At 45.1% G+C, this 17,544-nt stretch overlaps 1 protein-coding gene across 6 annotated transcripts in view; it reads right to left on the minus strand.

Moving 5' to 3' along the window:
* The window catches only part of Dennd2b (DENN domain containing 2B), a 102,887-nt gene that overhangs the window by 19,274 nt on the left and 66,069 nt on the right, over positions 1-17,544 (minus strand). For 4 of the 6 annotated variants that reach the window (XR_005284673.1, XM_038322954.2, XM_038322936.2 and 1 more), the window contains 5 exons: positions 13,704-13,840; positions 5,411-5,562; positions 2,497-2,712; positions 1,513-1,609; positions 641-685 (listed from right to left, as the gene is read on the minus strand). Coding sequence is in view for 5 of the 6 variants with exons in the window: in XM_038322954.2 (XP_038178882.1) it covers positions 641-685; positions 1,513-1,609; positions 2,497-2,712; positions 5,411-5,562; positions 13,704-13,840 (647 nt within the window). In the remaining variant the exon portion in view is untranslated. Of the gene's footprint in view, positions 1-640; positions 686-1,512; positions 1,610-2,496; positions 2,713-2,748; positions 3,604-5,410; positions 5,563-13,703; positions 13,841-17,544 lie in introns of those variants that run through there. The other 2 variants (XM_038322962.2, XM_038322973.2) reach the window with 2 other exon arrangements.

The raw sequence follows: 17,544 nt of genomic DNA on the forward strand, positions 1-17,544 counted from the left end.
TTAACACTGAACCCTTTATTGGAGTCCTTATAGTTGGGCCTTTTGTCTCTATCTCAGAGTCCAAAGTCAGCTTGCCTGGGTACCAATAAAGGCCTTGAGGAGGATGCAAGCTCCTACACACTTTACTTATCTAAGGAAGAGCTAGGCAGGGTTTCCCAGTAGTGAAAACACAGAGATTTGCCAAGTTATCTGAAACACTGGTCCAGGAACCTATTTGAGGTAGACCTTTTCAGTCTCCTCTCTAGCCACAGGAGAGAGAGACAGGTGGTCTCAAGGCTGCCAGAGGATCTCAGTTTATGGCACAATTCTTGCAACTAAAAGAGATAACTCTTTTATATTATATTATTTATTTTTATATTATAATCATATAATCTGAACCCACATCTGGCCCTCCAGAGTTATATTTACCAAGCAAATTTAGTATCCAGTCTCCATTGACAATGGCTTGGGAAGAATGGACAAAGTGAACTGCTTTAAATTTGGCAACAAGAGACCAACATTTGCACTTAACACTGAAAGACTGAGCTCAAAAACTTCTCTACAGCCTTCTGCTCTGATGGTCTGTTAGCTGGTGCTCCTGCTGACGTCATGCATGCAGAGGAAGGGCTGATTCCGGGGCTGGGAGGAGTGGCAGCCTTACCTTTGAACCTGTCATCAGAGTCGCTCTCGCTTTCACTGTTCTCATCTGAAAAGCAACAACAGGCGCACACACTTGCCGAGGCCCTAGCCTGCAGCAAATATTTGAGGAGTCCACCTCCCAGCTTGAAAAAAAAGTTTTAACATTCATTTATCATGTTTGTGGTGGGGGGATGCATACGGGTGTATGCATGTAACCATGTTCATGTGGAGGCGAGAGGGCAGCTTGCAGGAGTGATGTATGTTTTGTGGATCAAATACAGGTTGTCAGGCTTGACAGCAGTGCATTTTCCTGCTGAGCTATTTTGCTGACCTTCCTGCCTCCCAACTCCTCTCACAAGGAAGAGACATAAACCTAGTCTGGATGACTTTGGGCCAATGACAAGGCATCTGAGGGCAGGAGGTAAGTGGTGTGGGACCAGAATAACTCAGAGGTCAGATCTTAAATACTAATCTATATGCAAACACCTACCCCGGGCTGATCTGGGTGAAGCTGAGGGCCTGAGTTGGAGGCAGAGCCAGCAGAGAGGCCTAGATGCCTGGAATACAAAGGCCCTGTCTCAGACAGCCCAAGACTTTAAATGGAAAACAGACAGCAGTGCCCAGTAACTCTGGCCTTTCCTTTTGTCCAAAGCAAATTCCCATATGTCCTAATTCAGGGCCTCATAGTCCAAAGAAGGAAACTATCCCAGAGCTAATTTCCTCTTGGGCCCTCCCTCTTATGTACACATTTTCTGGAAGGGATCTACCCTCCTAGAAGGTAGAAGGATCCCATTACTAGCCCATATGAGATAATATAAAGTCAATCCACATCTTACCCCATTCCTGATGTTCATGGGCCCCCAAAAGTCACCCAGCTTAGACATCAATGCCTACCTCTCAATGATGATGTCTCAAGGCTGGACATAGACAGCTTTTTTAACCTCTTCTTTCCTCTCTTGGCATTATAGATAGAGTTAATTCTTTGGACAAGCTGGTTTAAAACAAAAACAAAGAGCAGAAAGGGTGAGACAATTCTAATACTAGCTGCCCCTACTTCCATGAAGAGAAAACTATGAGCCCATTCTTTCCCTTACAGGTGTGCAAGAACTTTCTTCACTGGTCCAGCTGGGTCCAGCACTGGTCTTCCTACCGAAATGACCCCAGCAGAGGCTTATCAACCATGTTTGGTGGCTCTCCATCTACCTTGTGCCCTAGAAGTGGGCTCCTGCCCCAAGATAAGAACACTAAACTTAGCTTCCCAAAGGAAGGAACTGTGATCAAACTAGACAGGATGGGAGCTCCTGGGTCCCAAGAGTCATCGAACCAACTGAGACAAAGAGAGTCCCAGATATAAAAACAGGAACAAGGATTCTAGCCTTTCCTCTCTGGGCCATAACCTGGGGCCTGACAGGAAGAAGCTAAATTCTCAATATACCCAAGCATTGTTTGCAAGCTAAAAATACCATTTAGCTAAATCCTGCTGCTCTGGGCTAAGGACTGGCCACATGGACATATGTGCAAATCATTGCCGAAAGCTCTTTCATTTCAAGACATAGGAAGAACTGGTCTGATTTTTAAGGTCCCTGAAAGGCCAAAGATGTTTATGTGTACAAGAACCTAAATTCATCTATGATACTTGGTAATGGAGTCTCAACTAGTTTTTTCCTTCCCCTAACACCAGAGTACTGAGAAGCAGTTAGTGCGATCTTATTGATGAGTCAAGGCACCAAAGGGGTAGTGGGGGGAATCTCAGTCTATTCAAGGGGGACTAAGGAAGCAGCCCAGATTAGAAGAGGAAGGGGAAGGGAAGGCTAGAGCAAAGCTGGTTGCTTGCCCACCCACCTGCCTAGCGTCTTGGACTCAAAGTGGGAAGGATACCTTGGGAATGCGACGGGCCCTGCGGCTGGACAGCAGCTCACTTGTGGTGCTGAGGCTGTCCTCATTGAGGCTGGAGGGTGAAGATGGCAGGCTCAGCTGAGCCAGCAACATCATGTCATCATGGCTATGCCTCTTGGGTAATCGTGGCAAACGATGGCTCTTCCTTTCTGACCAGTTCCCACTGCGCAGGGACTGACTGCTGGGTTTCAGGGACAGCTGGCATAGGGGACAGGATGAGAGAGAGGGACTCACCACAACGTCTTGTCAGTGTCCATCTGCTGGCATCTGGGGACAGAGGCTAAAAGGCTGGAATCCTCAGCTCTCATCAGTCCCATGCCGGAAATCCAATATACCAGGGTTTCCTCTTTTAAGACTTTAGCTGTTCACTGACCAAGTTAAGGGCTAGATTAAATATTTGCTTCCTCAAAGAAAGTTTCACTATTCTGACAGAAAAAGATAAACCAAAGGTTTTTGAGATCATCTACTAAGCAGAAAGAGAAGACAAAGCAGGAACTCTCCAGGCATTGTCAGAGCTTTGAGACAAGGATTAGTGACTGTGGATAAGGGTCAGTCTTCCTACCTCTTCAGTCTTAAATCCTGTTCCTGGAGGCGGCCATAGCCTACCTGAGATAGCCTGCTCTGCTATGTCATCCTTGCAGTCTGGCCCTGCTTCCTCAGAGAACAGGGCTCTTGGGCAGTGGTTATCAAAGTTGAGTAAGGCAGATCTCACATTCAAGTGGCTCCCTCTCACCATGCCACTCTGGGCTGCCTCGTTCCCTGTATATCCCCAATCAATAGCTCATGTTCTTCAATATAGAACACCTAATTGGATAATTGATAGTGGGACTTCTGGGAACAGAGGTACTTCCTGAGAAAGCCCACCCAAGTTTTGTCTCACTCTGCCACTCTTCACTTTTCAACAAATCCTTCCTTTTCACAGCCAATATCTTTTTCAAGCCAATCAGGCAAACAATACAAATCAAATGGAAGCGTATAGTACATCAAAAGGATAGATGCTTTATTCAAACCACCACATGAAGAAACCATTTATGCATTTTTCTGCAGAACATTATAACCATGCAGGTCCTTTCATCTGTCCAGTTAAATAGTGACTTGGGTAGGTCAGAGACAGCCAGCCTGTTTTCCTGCTTCCTGGTAAGACCAGAATGAGCTTGTCTGAAAGTTTCTTTGAGCCTTTCATTTTTCTTTTCTTTTCTTTTCTTTTCTTTTCTTTTCTTTCTCTCTCTCCCTCCCTCCCTCCCTCCCTCCCTCCCTCCCTTCATTCACTCCATTCCACAAATGAATCTTTATTGTTGTTGGCATTTTTAAAAGAGTTATTTATGTTACATGTTGAGTACTTTGCCTGCATGTATGTATGTGCACCACATGTGTGCCTGGTATCTGTGGAGGTCAGAAGAGGGCATTAAACCCCCAGGAACTGGAATTACAGATGGTTGTGAGCTGCCATGTGGGTGTTGAGAACTAAACCTGGGTTCTCTACAAGAATAGTAATTTTTGTTTGTTTGTTAGTTTATTGTTGCTGTTGTTTTCAAGACAGGGTTTCCTTGCATAGCCCAGGCTGTCATGGAACTCACTCTGTACACCAGGATGGCCTTGAATTCACAGAGATCTGCCTGTCTCTGCTTCCCAAGTGCTGGGATTAAAGACGTGTGTCACCACCACCCAGCAACAGTAAGTGCTCTTAACTGCTCTGCAGCCCATTTTTGTTTTGAAGGTGTGTGCAATGTGTGCGTATGTACCTATTTGAATGTGGGTATACACAAGCAGAGTACAGCTTCAGGTGTTGGTCCTCACCTTCCACCTTGTTTGAGTCAGGGTCTCTTATTATTTGTTTCTGCATATGTCAGGCCAGGTGACCCACCAGTGTCTTCATTCTCCACTTCCAATCTTGCTATAGGAGCACTGGGATTATAGACCAACGCTATTGCATTTGGCTTTATCTGGGTTCTGGGGAATCTGTGCTCAGGTTTTCACATTGTACAGTAAGGATTTTACCCACTGTGCCATCTCCCCACTCCTAAACACTTCTCCTTATTCTCTCCCATCAGTCTACTCTGCTCTGTGACGTCTTCCAGAGAGAGAGAGAGAGAGAGAGAGAGAGAGAGAGAGAGAGAGAGAGAGAGAGAGAGAGAGAGAGAGAGAGAGAGAGAGAGAGCAGGGCTCTAGGCTCTGGTCACCAGGGCTCAGCAAGGCAGGCATCATACTCAAATAGTTCCCTTACTACAATGTCTTGGGCTACCCTTTTCTCCAGTCCCAATCTATATACCTACTCCTTTCTCCATAAACACTGGAGCTTTCCAGTATACAGCCTAATTGGAAGTGGATCCACACATTGCTAGGAAGGTAACATCCCTGAGGACATCCTACCTGGCTGCCCACAAAGGCTTTTAGCATAGTAGGAGTCCCTAGGTACATAACTCTTTCCTGAGGCAACACCTCCACCAAGTCCTAGTGAGAACAGAGACTATGAAAAGCTGGAACCCACCTTGAGAGGCTCCTGATACTGGCTGGCTCTTTGAGTCTGGCCATGGACCCTCAAATGCCAGTACCAAGATGATTTGTGGCAGAGTTGCAGAATGTGAAGGCTCTAAAGAGAGTCCTGTCTTCCTGTTTGCCACTGAAGGAGGGAATTCTGATAGGGGTCTTTGGGGTCTCCTGGTTTGGTTTTGTTGCTAGAACTTAGATGGTGAGAAAAGAGAAAACAAGACAGGATGGCCTAAAGACACACCTCAATTGTCCACAGCAGTTTCAACACGGCAGAAGGCAATAGGCACACAGGTCTCTCCTGAAGCAACCTTCTCTGCCAGCTGACAGCCAGGACGAGAGCATAAGTGAAAGCTGATCCATCCCTTGAGGACAGGCCCTCACTCTGCCTAGGCCAGAACTGCATTACCTGCATGGGTGGGTTGTTGTACTTCCTGTCTTGGGGATTCCACATCCTGTGCAAAGATTCCAAGGAGTTCTCAGACAGTTGCTGAGATTTTCTTCCAGCTCTTCGGTTCTTTAGGTCCACATCCTCATAGGGATTCTCCTTGGGGAGCTCTCCTGCAGAGGAGGCAGAGTTAGAGAAGGGAAGGCGAGAACGAGAGATACAAGTGCAATTCCTGTGAACCACAGAGAACAGCTTCAGTTAATGAGTCACACAGCCACCCATCTGCAATGGGGAGGCTACACACAGATCCTGGCTCCAAGTCCGCAGGCGAGGCCCCTACTCCCCATTTCCAGTTCAGCTCAGCCTTGTCTGGCCACTGCTTTATAAATTTAGAGATTGCACAAGACTGGCAGAGGATAAAGCTGACACCACAAATCTGTCCCTGGCTCTAGCCCTTGTGCTGGTAAAGCCCCTGGAGATTGGCACTTCTGGAAAGAGTTTTAGAGATCCCATAACTGTCCCTGTACTCAGCTCTCCATGGACCTCCCTGGATCCACTTTCAGGGGTGAGCATGAAAGAACTCGAAGAACTTGAGGGAACAGAGCTTTGCCAGATCCTCCTCTATCCTCCTCCTCTGCTCTCCGAGTATTTAAATTCAGGAAGGGATCTTGTCTCAGGCAGCCAGAGGGCCAAAACAGCCACAGTGAGCATTCAGTGAAACTTTGTTCCACCTATCTCTCTCAGCATAACATCAGTTATCTTCTCTACTGCTAATCTCAGCAAAGAGAGAACCCTCGCCACTCCCCATTTAGCAGACTTTTCTGCATTGACACGGGAGTGTGAAAGGCTTAGAAGAAGCCTGGGCCAAAAGAAAGGGGAGCGTTCTTGTGTCTCAGGTCCAGTTTCTAGAAATAGGCACTGTATTGACACTACCAGAAAATCTTAGGAAAGCCCCTGTCCTTAAAGATTATAAGATTTTTGGTATACACCCTTTCCTGTCCCTCCCTGTCTCTGATATATAATGAGGCTTTCTGTTTCTTCTCTCTCCCCCTCTCTCTTTGGTTTTTCAAGACAGGGCTTCTCTGTATAGCCCTGGCTGTCCTCAACTCTGTAGATTAGGTGGGCCTCAAATGCACAGAGATCCACTTGCCTCTGGATCCTGAGTGCTGGGATTAAAGTAATGACGCTTTTCTAACGTACAATACCAACTAGTCATGTTCTATCATCAGTCCAGGCTTAATCCCAGCAATAAAATCATTGTTGTAACAAGATCCAAAGAGACTCCTTACAAATACAACCCTCACTTTCCCTCCCCTTATCTTTCTGTATTCTTGCCCTAGTCCCATTGCCACTGTTTGGGATCTCGGCAGCAGTTAGTGTGCCTAGGGAAGGATTTGCTCCTGCACTGTGAGCAGGACTGAGCTTTGGTGAATGCTGAGCCCCATGCCTATCCCACAGACGACTGCGTGCCTTACCCCCCACAGTAGTTGAGACCCTACTCCTACAGGACTAGAAACAGAGGCTGCTAGAATTACAACTTCCCTAAAAAGGGTACAGGAGAAAGCCCAAACCCAGCATGCTTAGAGATTCCTTGAGAAGCTGAGGTTCTCCTAAACTGTAGCATCTATTTATTAAATAAGAAACCACAGTGAGTTTATGAAATGCCTTTATAGAGGTGAGGGAGTAAGGCTACAGACTGTGGCAGGAGCAATACAGATTTCTGTAAACTTGTGAGTCAAGGATGGGTCAAGAAAAGAGCTAGGGCTGGATTAAGTGATTCCCAGCACCACATGGTCCCCAGAAATGAGCTGATCTCTTCCTGTAATAGCTAGGCCACTAAATGACTCTTCTTCATTCCAGCATGCTGACTAAGAAAAGCTGGCCCAGTGGCCCTGTCTGTCTCAAGTCTTAAGCCCAGCATCCCATGCAGTTTTTTTTTTCTAGTCTACTCCACTGTGAGGTATACTTCAGCAGGAAATGAGGTGGATTTTCTACTTCTTAGTTCCCACCTAACAAATATCCTACAAGGTTGTGAGGTGAAGGTGATGATGAATGCCAGGGCACAATTCTTCCTGATCTGTAAAATATGACCAGTGCATTACTGTCCAGATTGTTTATATTTATTTCATGCTCACTCAAATTGTCTTGGGTCACATGATTGGCCAGAATCCTTATTATCCCCAACCTATAGGAAGGCCAGTCTCAATCCCTTTCCATCAAGGTTCTCTGAGCAGTCAACACTTTGGGTTGATGAGCTGACCATTTATAGATGTTTTTTGCAATTCTGGCCTTTCAATACTAGCTTGACAACAGCCTCCCTCAGCCACAACCAAAAACGTTTATACATTATCAAACGCCCCCTAGAATAGGGAGGGAGAGAGGATGGGCACAGCAAGGGAGATGGATGGACTTGCTCCCTCCTCCTGCCCCCATAACTGATGCCTCGGGGTATTTTTAAACTTCCTAATAGTGTCTGAGGGCCATGCTGTGAGTGCTAAGTTTAATTTTTTTTCTCTTCATCCTTATCTCCTCTTCTCCTTTCATCTTTCCCCAGAATCAGAGCTTTGTAAAATGATATAAAATCTAAAGCTCCAAGAAAAAAGTGTAAGATGAGGCCCAAAGGAGCAGTAGATGCACAGTATGGCTACCTGCTGATGACAATCTGAGGAAGGACAGTTGGGAAGCACCAACTTCCATATGCTGGGACTGCCTCTGAGGGAAGGCCTCCGGTGCCTGCTCTTTCTGTCCAGTCTTGGTGCCAGCTTCCTTCTTCTCTACTCTAAGTAACCCACTAACTGCCATGCTCTGCTTCCTAGCCTTGGCTGATCCCAGTACACTTGTCATCCACTCTTGGTGATTCTTAGGACTGTTTCACTGGTGAAATCCCAATCACCTATCTCTGAAGGCAGGAAAGATGCCTGGAGGTATAGATGGGCAAAGAGTGAAGAGATGCTGAGTTCTAGAGCCAATAAACCGAATTTGCTGAGAGCAAGTAAACACCAAAGCAGAAGCTGCGACATATTCTCAGAACAGCTTACAGTGAAGGCTGGAGAGGCCGGAGCGGAATGACAGGTGCTGATGGGAGACAGGGAGCTGGACAGACGGCATGCCTTCCACGTGCATCCCGCCCACATGGCTTCCTCGGGGCAGTCCGTACAGCATTTGGAGGGTGACAGGACGGTAAGCGAATACTGTCTCTTATCAAGCGTGGCTTGGTGACCAGAGGTCTCAACCTTTCCCAGCCTTGCTGACAATATAAGGGCCAGAGGCATCTCAGTCGCTTCTGCTCTGCACTCTTCTGAAGAGGCTTGCCAGAATGCAATCCCAGCATGCTAGTCTTTCTGGAAGAAGAGTCCAGGTCCACCAGGTCCTAGCCTCACTCTTCGGGGTGTCACACAGGAAAACTGCCCTTTTCATTCCCCACCCTCTCATAAATTAGAATAACAGTTTAGAAAAGAGTACATCTATCCAAGATACCCATAACACTCCAAGCTAACAGGGCTGCAACCATGGCTAAGGCCTTGGGTCTGTAGATTCCCTTTCTAGCCATCCTCTGGCTTCAACAGGCTGTTTCTCCTAGGTCTCCACCTTTCTCCCTTCCTGACACAGAAGGGAGAAGGGCCAGGCTGGGGGTCCAATTTCCTTGGGGACTGCTGTTACCCACCCTCCAAGGCTTGACACCAAATTCCCAACAGCCCTGGGCATCTTTCCCTGGGTCATACTTCTTGGTTGCTTTGCTTCCTGCTGCAGCACCATCCATGCTGGTAGGTTCCTTCTATTCCTTACTGTTGCCTAGCCTGGGGGTGAATGAGAGAAGGCAGAGAAAAAGCTGAAAGGGCTTTACTGGCAAGTTCTACTGGCTCTGTCCTGACTTGTATCCCACTGAACAGTATCCTGGAAGCTCTCACTGGGCCTCAGCTAACCGATAGGAGTGTGAATCTCAACAGGAATGCAGCCCAGGCTACTTGATTAGGTAGAGGCCACTCTGTATTACTCCTTAGCAAGCTGCTAAGATGCAGTCTTCATTGTCAACAGCCTCAGGAAGCAGCAAGGCAACAAGTTTCTTTTTCAACCGTACTATTGCAAATCAGCAGCCTATTAAATCTCAGCCTTTCTGAGATTTCCCCAGCACCTCAGGAATCATGCCTGATGTGGGCAGTAAATGTCCCAAAGTGCCTTGCTCATATCTGCTGCCTTTGAGCCAGTGGGCTACAATCTCTAACAGTTCAGGAGCACCAGGCCAAAGGGATGTACCCAAGATGAAAATTTATCAAGGGTGCTCTCTGCCTCCTTCATAGATCCATCATCATAGGCCCAGACACAGCTTCCTTTGTCCCAGTGGACCTGAAGTGGCACAAAGATGGATAATCCAGTTGAAATCAGAAACAGTCTTAATTCTACAAAGTAGAGGCTGGGCAAGACCAAGGATCTCAGAAGTCAGGGCTAATGATCAATTCTAGGCAAAAAAAAGGGGGGGAGGAGGAAAAGGAAGTGACCTTCAAAGTTCAGCAAGAAAGCTCTAGAAGTCTCTAAGAGGTCTCCACATTCTTGAGCCTCTTTGAAGAAAGTGGATGGAAAAATCAACCAGAATCTAATAGAAAGAAAATGTTTTCCTTTGTATTTTTTCCTCAAACATCTCTGGTTAGGTCCTAAGATTCAGACTGAGCTGCTGTGGGAGACACAAAACAAATCACACCCAAGGCATTGGCCTAACAGACTCTCGAGGGTATCTCCACCCCAACCCACAAAACATAATCACGGAACTCAGAGCCTAGACACTACCTTACAGTCTTTTCTATGTCTCACACCCATTCCTTCATCCCAAGGCTCCAAAGAGCCAGAAGTTAGGCAAGCAATTAAGCAATTAAGTTGCCCAACCCCAACTTTATCATGTATAGTACTTCCCCCTAGCTTTACCTCATTCATCCAAGAAGCAACCAAGCAGTCCCTACATTTCTTGTCTCTCAATGTAATATTCAAAAGTAGAAACATCTTCCTAATACATGAGAGGCAGATACCCTCCTCTCCTAAGAAGGCCCAGGACAATACCTTCAGAAAATTTCCCCCAAGCACCCTGAATGTAACTGGCCCCATTAAACTCATAGGGAGTGGCACTATGAGGAAGTATGTCTTGTTAAGAGTAGGCAAGGCCTTGTTGGAGGGAATGTGTCACTGTGGGGGTAGGTTTTATGGTCTCATATATGCTCAAGCTAAGCCCAGTGTCACATTCCACTTCCTGTTGTCTTCTGATCAAGACATACCAGCATCATGTCTGCCTGCATGACACCATGCTCCCCCCCATGATGAAAATAAGACTAAATCTCTGAAACTGTAAGCTGCCACCTCAATGAAATGTTTTCCTTTGTAAGAGTTGCCATGGTCATGGTGTCTCTTTACAACAATAGAAATCCTAACTAAGACACAGCCCTAAACAGAGTCTAGAGAAAGAGAAAGAGAAGTCACCTGTCTCCTTCTCTTAGTTCATTTGCTGTAAGGATATATCTACCCCTGGAATCCTCTGGCAGCACAGAAAGGCCTCCTAAGACAAGTAAGCCAGTTGTGCTGCAGGGATATTAAAAAAACTCTAACTTTCTGCCATCATACAGCAGGCACAAGAGCCCTGAGCAGCAATGATAACATTACAATTTTTGCCAATTGAAAAAGACCCTGTATTAGGAGGCAGAGAGGGTTGGTTGAGGATGAAAGGATGAAGCAACAGAACTGTTTCTTCACTCATTAGGAATGTTCTTCCACTCTGCGATGCTGTGTAAGGATGTAAGGAAATACGTAGCAGACTGGATGCTTCTCTGACAAATGAGCTGGAGATGAAAGTTGTACAAAATAGAACAGGAACTAAAGCATCTTTCTTGACTGCTTTCCTTAATTCTGGACCTTTGGCTCTAATCCCCACTGTTCTGTGCTAGCTCTGAATACAGAACTATCATTTCCCAAGTAGTAGAGAAAAGGCTTCCCTCCACAGTCTTTCCTGTTGTCCGAGGGCTCTCGTTCCTCCAGTCTTACTGCAGCAATGTACTTTTCCATGGACACATGCTACATGCCCCATACATAGGAAAACAGTATGTCTGTGGGTCTGAATATGGCTACTATATCCCCCAAAGTGCTAGACCAGTAATTTGTAAAGAGGAAACTAAGGGGGCTAGTGAAATAGCTCAGTGGTTAAGACCTCTTGTTGCTCTTGCAGAGAAGAAGAGTTTAGTTCCTAGTAGGGGCTGGATGCCTTATTCCAATCTCCACAGGCACCGGACATGCACACAGTTTACACACACACACACACACACACACACACACACAGGCAGAACACCCAGATGCATAAAACAATTATATAATATATAATATATATATGATATATATATAATATATACACACACACATATAAAGATAAGCTAGGCGGTAGTGGCGCACACCTTTAATCCTAGCACTTGTGAGGCAGAGGCAGGTAGATCTCAGTGAGTTTGAGGCCAGCCTGGTTTACAAAGCAAGTTCTAGGACATACAGGACTGTTACACAGGGAAACTGTCTTAAAAAAGCTAAAATAAAATAAAATGAAGATAAACCGAAATAAGGAGGAAACTATGAAGAGATGGCACAGATCAAAAGGGAAAGCAGACTTCTTCCTAAGATTCTCATATCCTAAGAATCTGGAAGGTTCTCTCTATTGTGACCACCATTCCTTCTAATATTAAGACCATGTTCTCCAAATTCAAGGCCTGAGATGGAGTGAGACAGCACTGAAATGAGCACACGGCTTCTCCCTGCCTTGTTTATCTATTCAGAGACACATTCTGCACGGAATCAAAGCTCCCCTGAAGGAGATAAGGATAGAACTAAAATGAACACCGAAAATAGCCAAAGGATAGCTTGTGCCTACTATAATCCTGTTACTCGAAAGGCTGAGGCAAGAGGACTTAAGAGTTCTAGACTAACCTAAGAAGCACAGCAAAAGACCTGTCTCAAAAACAAAAATACCCAAAATAAACCAAACCCAGGACTATGTCATCCATTCCTTTGCAGACCCTGGAAATCAAGCCTGCACACACCTGGCTGGGAAGCAGCTCTAACAGCACTGCACTGCTGCCTTTCTGCAGGGCAGGAAGAGTGAGTGATTCCAAACTATGTTCTCCAGGTGTTTATATAGGAAATAGCCTGGAAAGCAAGGGTAGTGTCGATGGCCCAGCCAGAGGCAATCTGTTTACTGACCAGAAACTGCTTTTGTAGGGCAATGATTGGACAGATTTACTAAAAGTCTTTGAAAAACCCGGTGTCTCCTCTAAATGTGGGGTTTGATGTCTCTACTGAGGCTGTCTTCCCAAAGCCCCATGCCACTGTGGCCAAGGAGAGGGGAGCCTGGGGAAATACGGAGCTCATGCTACCTGCTGTGCCATAAAGAACAAAGTCCTTTGTGACAAAGGAGTCTTCTGTCTTTTTCTAGAATCTGTAACTGGGATATGCATCTGAATGTCTGCCCCCTCAAAATTCATACCCAAAATCCTTGTGAGTGGGTCTCTGGGAGGGAATTAGGTCAAGAAGGAAGAATTCTCATAAATGATCAGTGACAATATAGAACCCCACTGAGCTCCCTAGCCTCTTATGCCACTGGGGAATCACAGATGTTCTCGAACCAGGAAGCAGGCTTATCCTAAACACTAAATATGGCAGTGTCATAGTCTTAGCTCACTTAATCCTAACAACATTTTTTTGAGATTTTATTTATGTTTACTTTATATGTGTACAAGCATTTGTCTGAATGCATCATGCATGTGCAGTACTCATGGAGATCAGAAGACAGCATGAGATCTCCCAGAACTGGAGTTACAGACAGTTGTGGGCTACCATGTTGGTGCTGGAAATTGAACTTGTGTCCTCTGAAAGGCCATTCAGTACTCTTAACCACTAACCCATCTCTCTAAACATCCTAACAACAATCTTAAGTAGTATTACTATTAGTACAATTGTTCAGATGCTCATATTGCCATTGTTTTACAGAAGAACAGAGCCTTCAAAAGTTAAGTGACTTGCCTAAGGGTATACAGCTAAGGAAGAGTATCCATTGGTCTCTCAAGTCTTCCAAAAACATAAGAAAGGAAATGATGTTATTTGTCCCTTCCTGTGGTCCCAAAGGCCCTCTGGATTTCAGTTCACTCAGGGTTAGGCTTAATCAGCTGAGATGCTCTACTGCCATGTCCAGGAACTACCTAAGGTGGTGATTACCTTGGTGTTCCACATGAGCATCTCCTAGTAGCTCTTCCATAGTTCCTAGGGAAGGCCCACCCCCGCCACCTCTACCATTGCTTACCTACAATATCTTCATACGCATTCTCTTCTAAAGTGCTTTTGGATCCAAACTTGGGTTGACTCTCAGTACCATTCTCAGTGGGAGAAGAGGGATACAGGGACTGGAGACTGGATGCATCCTCAAACTCAAAGGATTTTCTGTGGACAAGAGCAAGAGTCATTTTGGCTGGACCAGATCCCTTTGTGTTGCTGGCAACAGCCATGGGAAACAGTCACAATCAGAGACCTTCCTCCTCAAGCTTGTTACTATACTTCCAAGCAAGAAGACAAGATAGTCTAAAGGGCCCCAGTCTGAGTGACTGCAATGTGCTCATCTTTTATAATACCAGTATGAGGTAATAATTTCCACAGTTTAAAAACATCCTGTCTGGGCTAGTGAGATGATAGCTCAGCAGGAAAAGGCACTTGCTACCAAGCCTAATGACCTGAGTTCAATCCCTAGGACCCATGTGGTAGAAAGAGAACCAATTCTTATAAGCTGTCCTCTAACCTCCACATACAAGCCTAAAATAGATAAACATAATTAATTTTTTAAAAGTGGTCAGATGCCATGTCAAATGTACCTGATCTTGTGTCATCTCGTTGGCCTTCAGAACAGAGTTGACAAGTACTGTGCCAATTACAAACAAGAAGATTGGAGGCACAAAAGCAAGATTTTCCAAGGTTGCCTGCTTCCAGAGTCTAAACTTCCAGCCACAATTCTGGCCTCTCAGACTTAGAAAGAAAGCATCCATCTTGAGAAAAGTCTGCCATTTCCAAAGGAATAGAGCGATGAACCAGCTTCCTGGCAAAGACTCTGAGCACGCCATAAGGGCTCTATACTGGAAGGTCATGTCCAGGGCTGCTAGAGGAAATAGTACAGGATGGTTTGTTGATACAAGAAGGGCTGGCTGAACCCTCAAAGAAAGTCAGAACTCTTCTTTAGTAGAGCTAGGAGGACAATCTGTTGTAGTGCCCCTTCAGCCAGTCCACTGTTCCTTTCTATCCCTGAGACAACCTACACTGCAGAATTGGAACCACAGCTTCTTGGATCCTAAGATGTCTTCTCTCCTTATCTGAGTTGGGATTCCGGCTACATTCTTTCTTTATCCAAGACATATCTCTTCCAGTGAAGTTCAATGAGATGACACATGAACAGGGACATTTGACATGGATCTGACCCTTTTAAAATATTATGTTTACTTATTTTAGGCATGCATATGAAGGTCAGAGGACAACTTAGGACTTGGTTCTCTTTCCACGACACAGGTCCTCTGGATTCCCCTCATGTCTCCTAGGGGAAAAAGAGACAGTGTGACTGAATACTACTTATCTTTGAGTGCCTTCCTCTTTCAATGACATCCTTTCTTTCTTGCTTATTGAATACTCATCTTGAGAGCCCTGGGTTGCAAGTCAAGGGTCACTCTCTTAAGCTCACCTAGCCCCTCTGCAGCATTCAAACAAACAACCTAACACTACACTTCTTATCCTGGTATTCTTGTGCTGTTCTTCTATCAGCTCCAAGTGCTGGCAGAGGTGTGCAGCACTATGCCTGGCTAGCATTTTCTTTTTTTAAAGGCTGCTCTTATATTTTTTATTTTGAGATAGGGTCTTTCTATATAGCCCTAGTTGACCTAGAATTCACTATAGAGACCAGGCTGGCCTCAAACTCACAGAAATTACCTGCCTATAACCTTCTGAGTGTTGGGATTGAAAGCATGTACTACCATAAGCAGTTCTAAATGTCCTTTCAAATGCCATGGTCTCTCAGAATTCTGTCTTTAGCTCTCCTTTCCTCGTATGTACAAATATCCATGGCCAAGTACTTTATTTCTAATAACTCACAAACTTCTGTCTAGGGTCAATACTATCCAGCTAAATAGTCAAATACTGGACATTTTATACAGGTACCATGTTGAAGGTCAACACATTGCTTCTCATCAAGATAAATATAGTCTACTTTTTCCCCAGGATTTTGTTGTTGCTGTGTGTGCATGTATGTACATGTTAATGCAGGTGTGGAAGCCAGACATGGTTATCTTCCTTGATTATTCTCCACCTTGTTTTTGAGACAGGGTCTCACTCAATGTGGCCTTAGCTGGCTTGAAACTTACTATGTAGACCAGGCTTGTCTCAAACTCATAGAAATCCACCTGCCTCCCAAGTGCTGGGATTAATTAAAGGTATGTGCCATTCTTGTGTGCCTTGTTTTTTTGATACACAGTCTCTGCAGTTCATCGATTCATCTAGGCTGGCTAGCCAGCAAGCTTCAGGAATATGTCTGTTTTGACTCCACCCCCACCAGCTGGGGTTGTCATGTATCATGCCCAGTTTTCACATGGGTGCTATGGATATAAACTCCAATCTTCACCCTCGTGTGGCAAGCACGAAACTGACTAAGCCAGCTCCCCAGCCTCTCTTCCTCAGAAATTTACCCCCCCCAACTGCATATAATAAGTATCCGGTTTTTACATTTCTTTAAAATAAGTCTTTTAGAAGAACATGTGACATACATAAACAAACTTATCATCATGTCCTCCTCAGGGGAAAAGCACTCAAGGTTCAGACAAGCAAACACAACAGCTCACACTTTCTGAATTGTTCCTCTTTTTCTCCAAATGTACAGGCCAAACTCTGGCTCATTAACTACCCCCAGGAGTAACCTTCCCTACTTCTGAGCTGAATTTAGATGCTTCTCCTCTGAGTCTCTACAGCATTCTGCATTGCAAGGGGTCATGATATCTGTGATTTATCTATGTATCAGATCATCAAGTCCTTGAAGGAAGAACCACAACTTGTCTCTGTGTCCCTTGGACCAGCATAAGTCTAGGTGTATAGCAGGCTCTAGATAGATGTTAGCAGAAACGGATGAATATGTTCAAAGCAAGCTCACTTGGCAGACTGGTAAGTAAATTAAGGAGCCAATAAGCATTCCTGGGAAAGGTCAAAACATAAGCCTGTACATAGCTATAAGGTATCCTGGCTCAGGAGTCTGAAACTTTGTGATTCTCCCTCTACACATGGAAACTCTGTATTTGAGATGGGATGTGTTGAATGAAGCATGAAGAGTGATAACATATTAGAAGATTCCCAGAAGGGAAGCAATCTTGGGATGTATAAGTTAAAGGTGAGGATGCTTGCTTCCAACCTGCCACAGAATTAGGTTAACAGGTATCTTTCAACTTTACCAACTCCACATTACATGTCACACCTAGGAGCTGTTCCTGCCAGTTCAGGAAACAAAGTGCCAGGATTGACCAGGAACCAGAATAGGTAGTTCTTTTTTTTTTTTTTTTTTTTTTCCGAGACAGGGTTTCTCTGTAGCTTTGGAGCCTGTCCTGGAACTAGCTCTTGTAGACCAGGCTGGTCTCAAACTCACAGAGATCCGCCTGCCTCTGCCTCCCGAGTGCTGGGATTAAAGGCGTGCGCCACCACCGCCCGGCGAAAAGGTAGTTCTTAGACTTCGCCAAGAAGCTAGTGAAATATTTTCCCGTATTTCTCTCTTTCAGGATCCAAGAACCACCCTTTGAAACAGAACCAGGGCATCTGTCCAGGCTCGGGGCTCTCAAGAGAAAGGAATCATACTGAATTTGTCAACATCCCTGAATTAATGATAAAATGTAATCCTCTGGTACAGTTTAACTTTAAGAAATCAATTTTCAGGGGTCTGGAGAGATGGCTTATCCATTAGGAGTGCAGGTTGCTCTTCTATAGGCCCTGAGTTCAACTCCCAGTACCCACATGGCAGCCTACTGCAGTCTATAACTCCAGTACCAGGGGATCCAACAGATAAGCATGCAGGCAAAATACCAATGTATGTAAAATAAAAATAAATCATTAAAAATTGTTTTAAAAATTAATTT

Source organism: Arvicola amphibius, chromosome 1, assembly GCF_903992535.2.
Source record: "Arvicola amphibius chromosome 1, mArvAmp1.2, whole genome shotgun sequence".
Classification (NCBI taxonomy): domain Eukaryota; kingdom Metazoa; phylum Chordata; class Mammalia; order Rodentia; family Cricetidae; genus Arvicola; species Arvicola amphibius.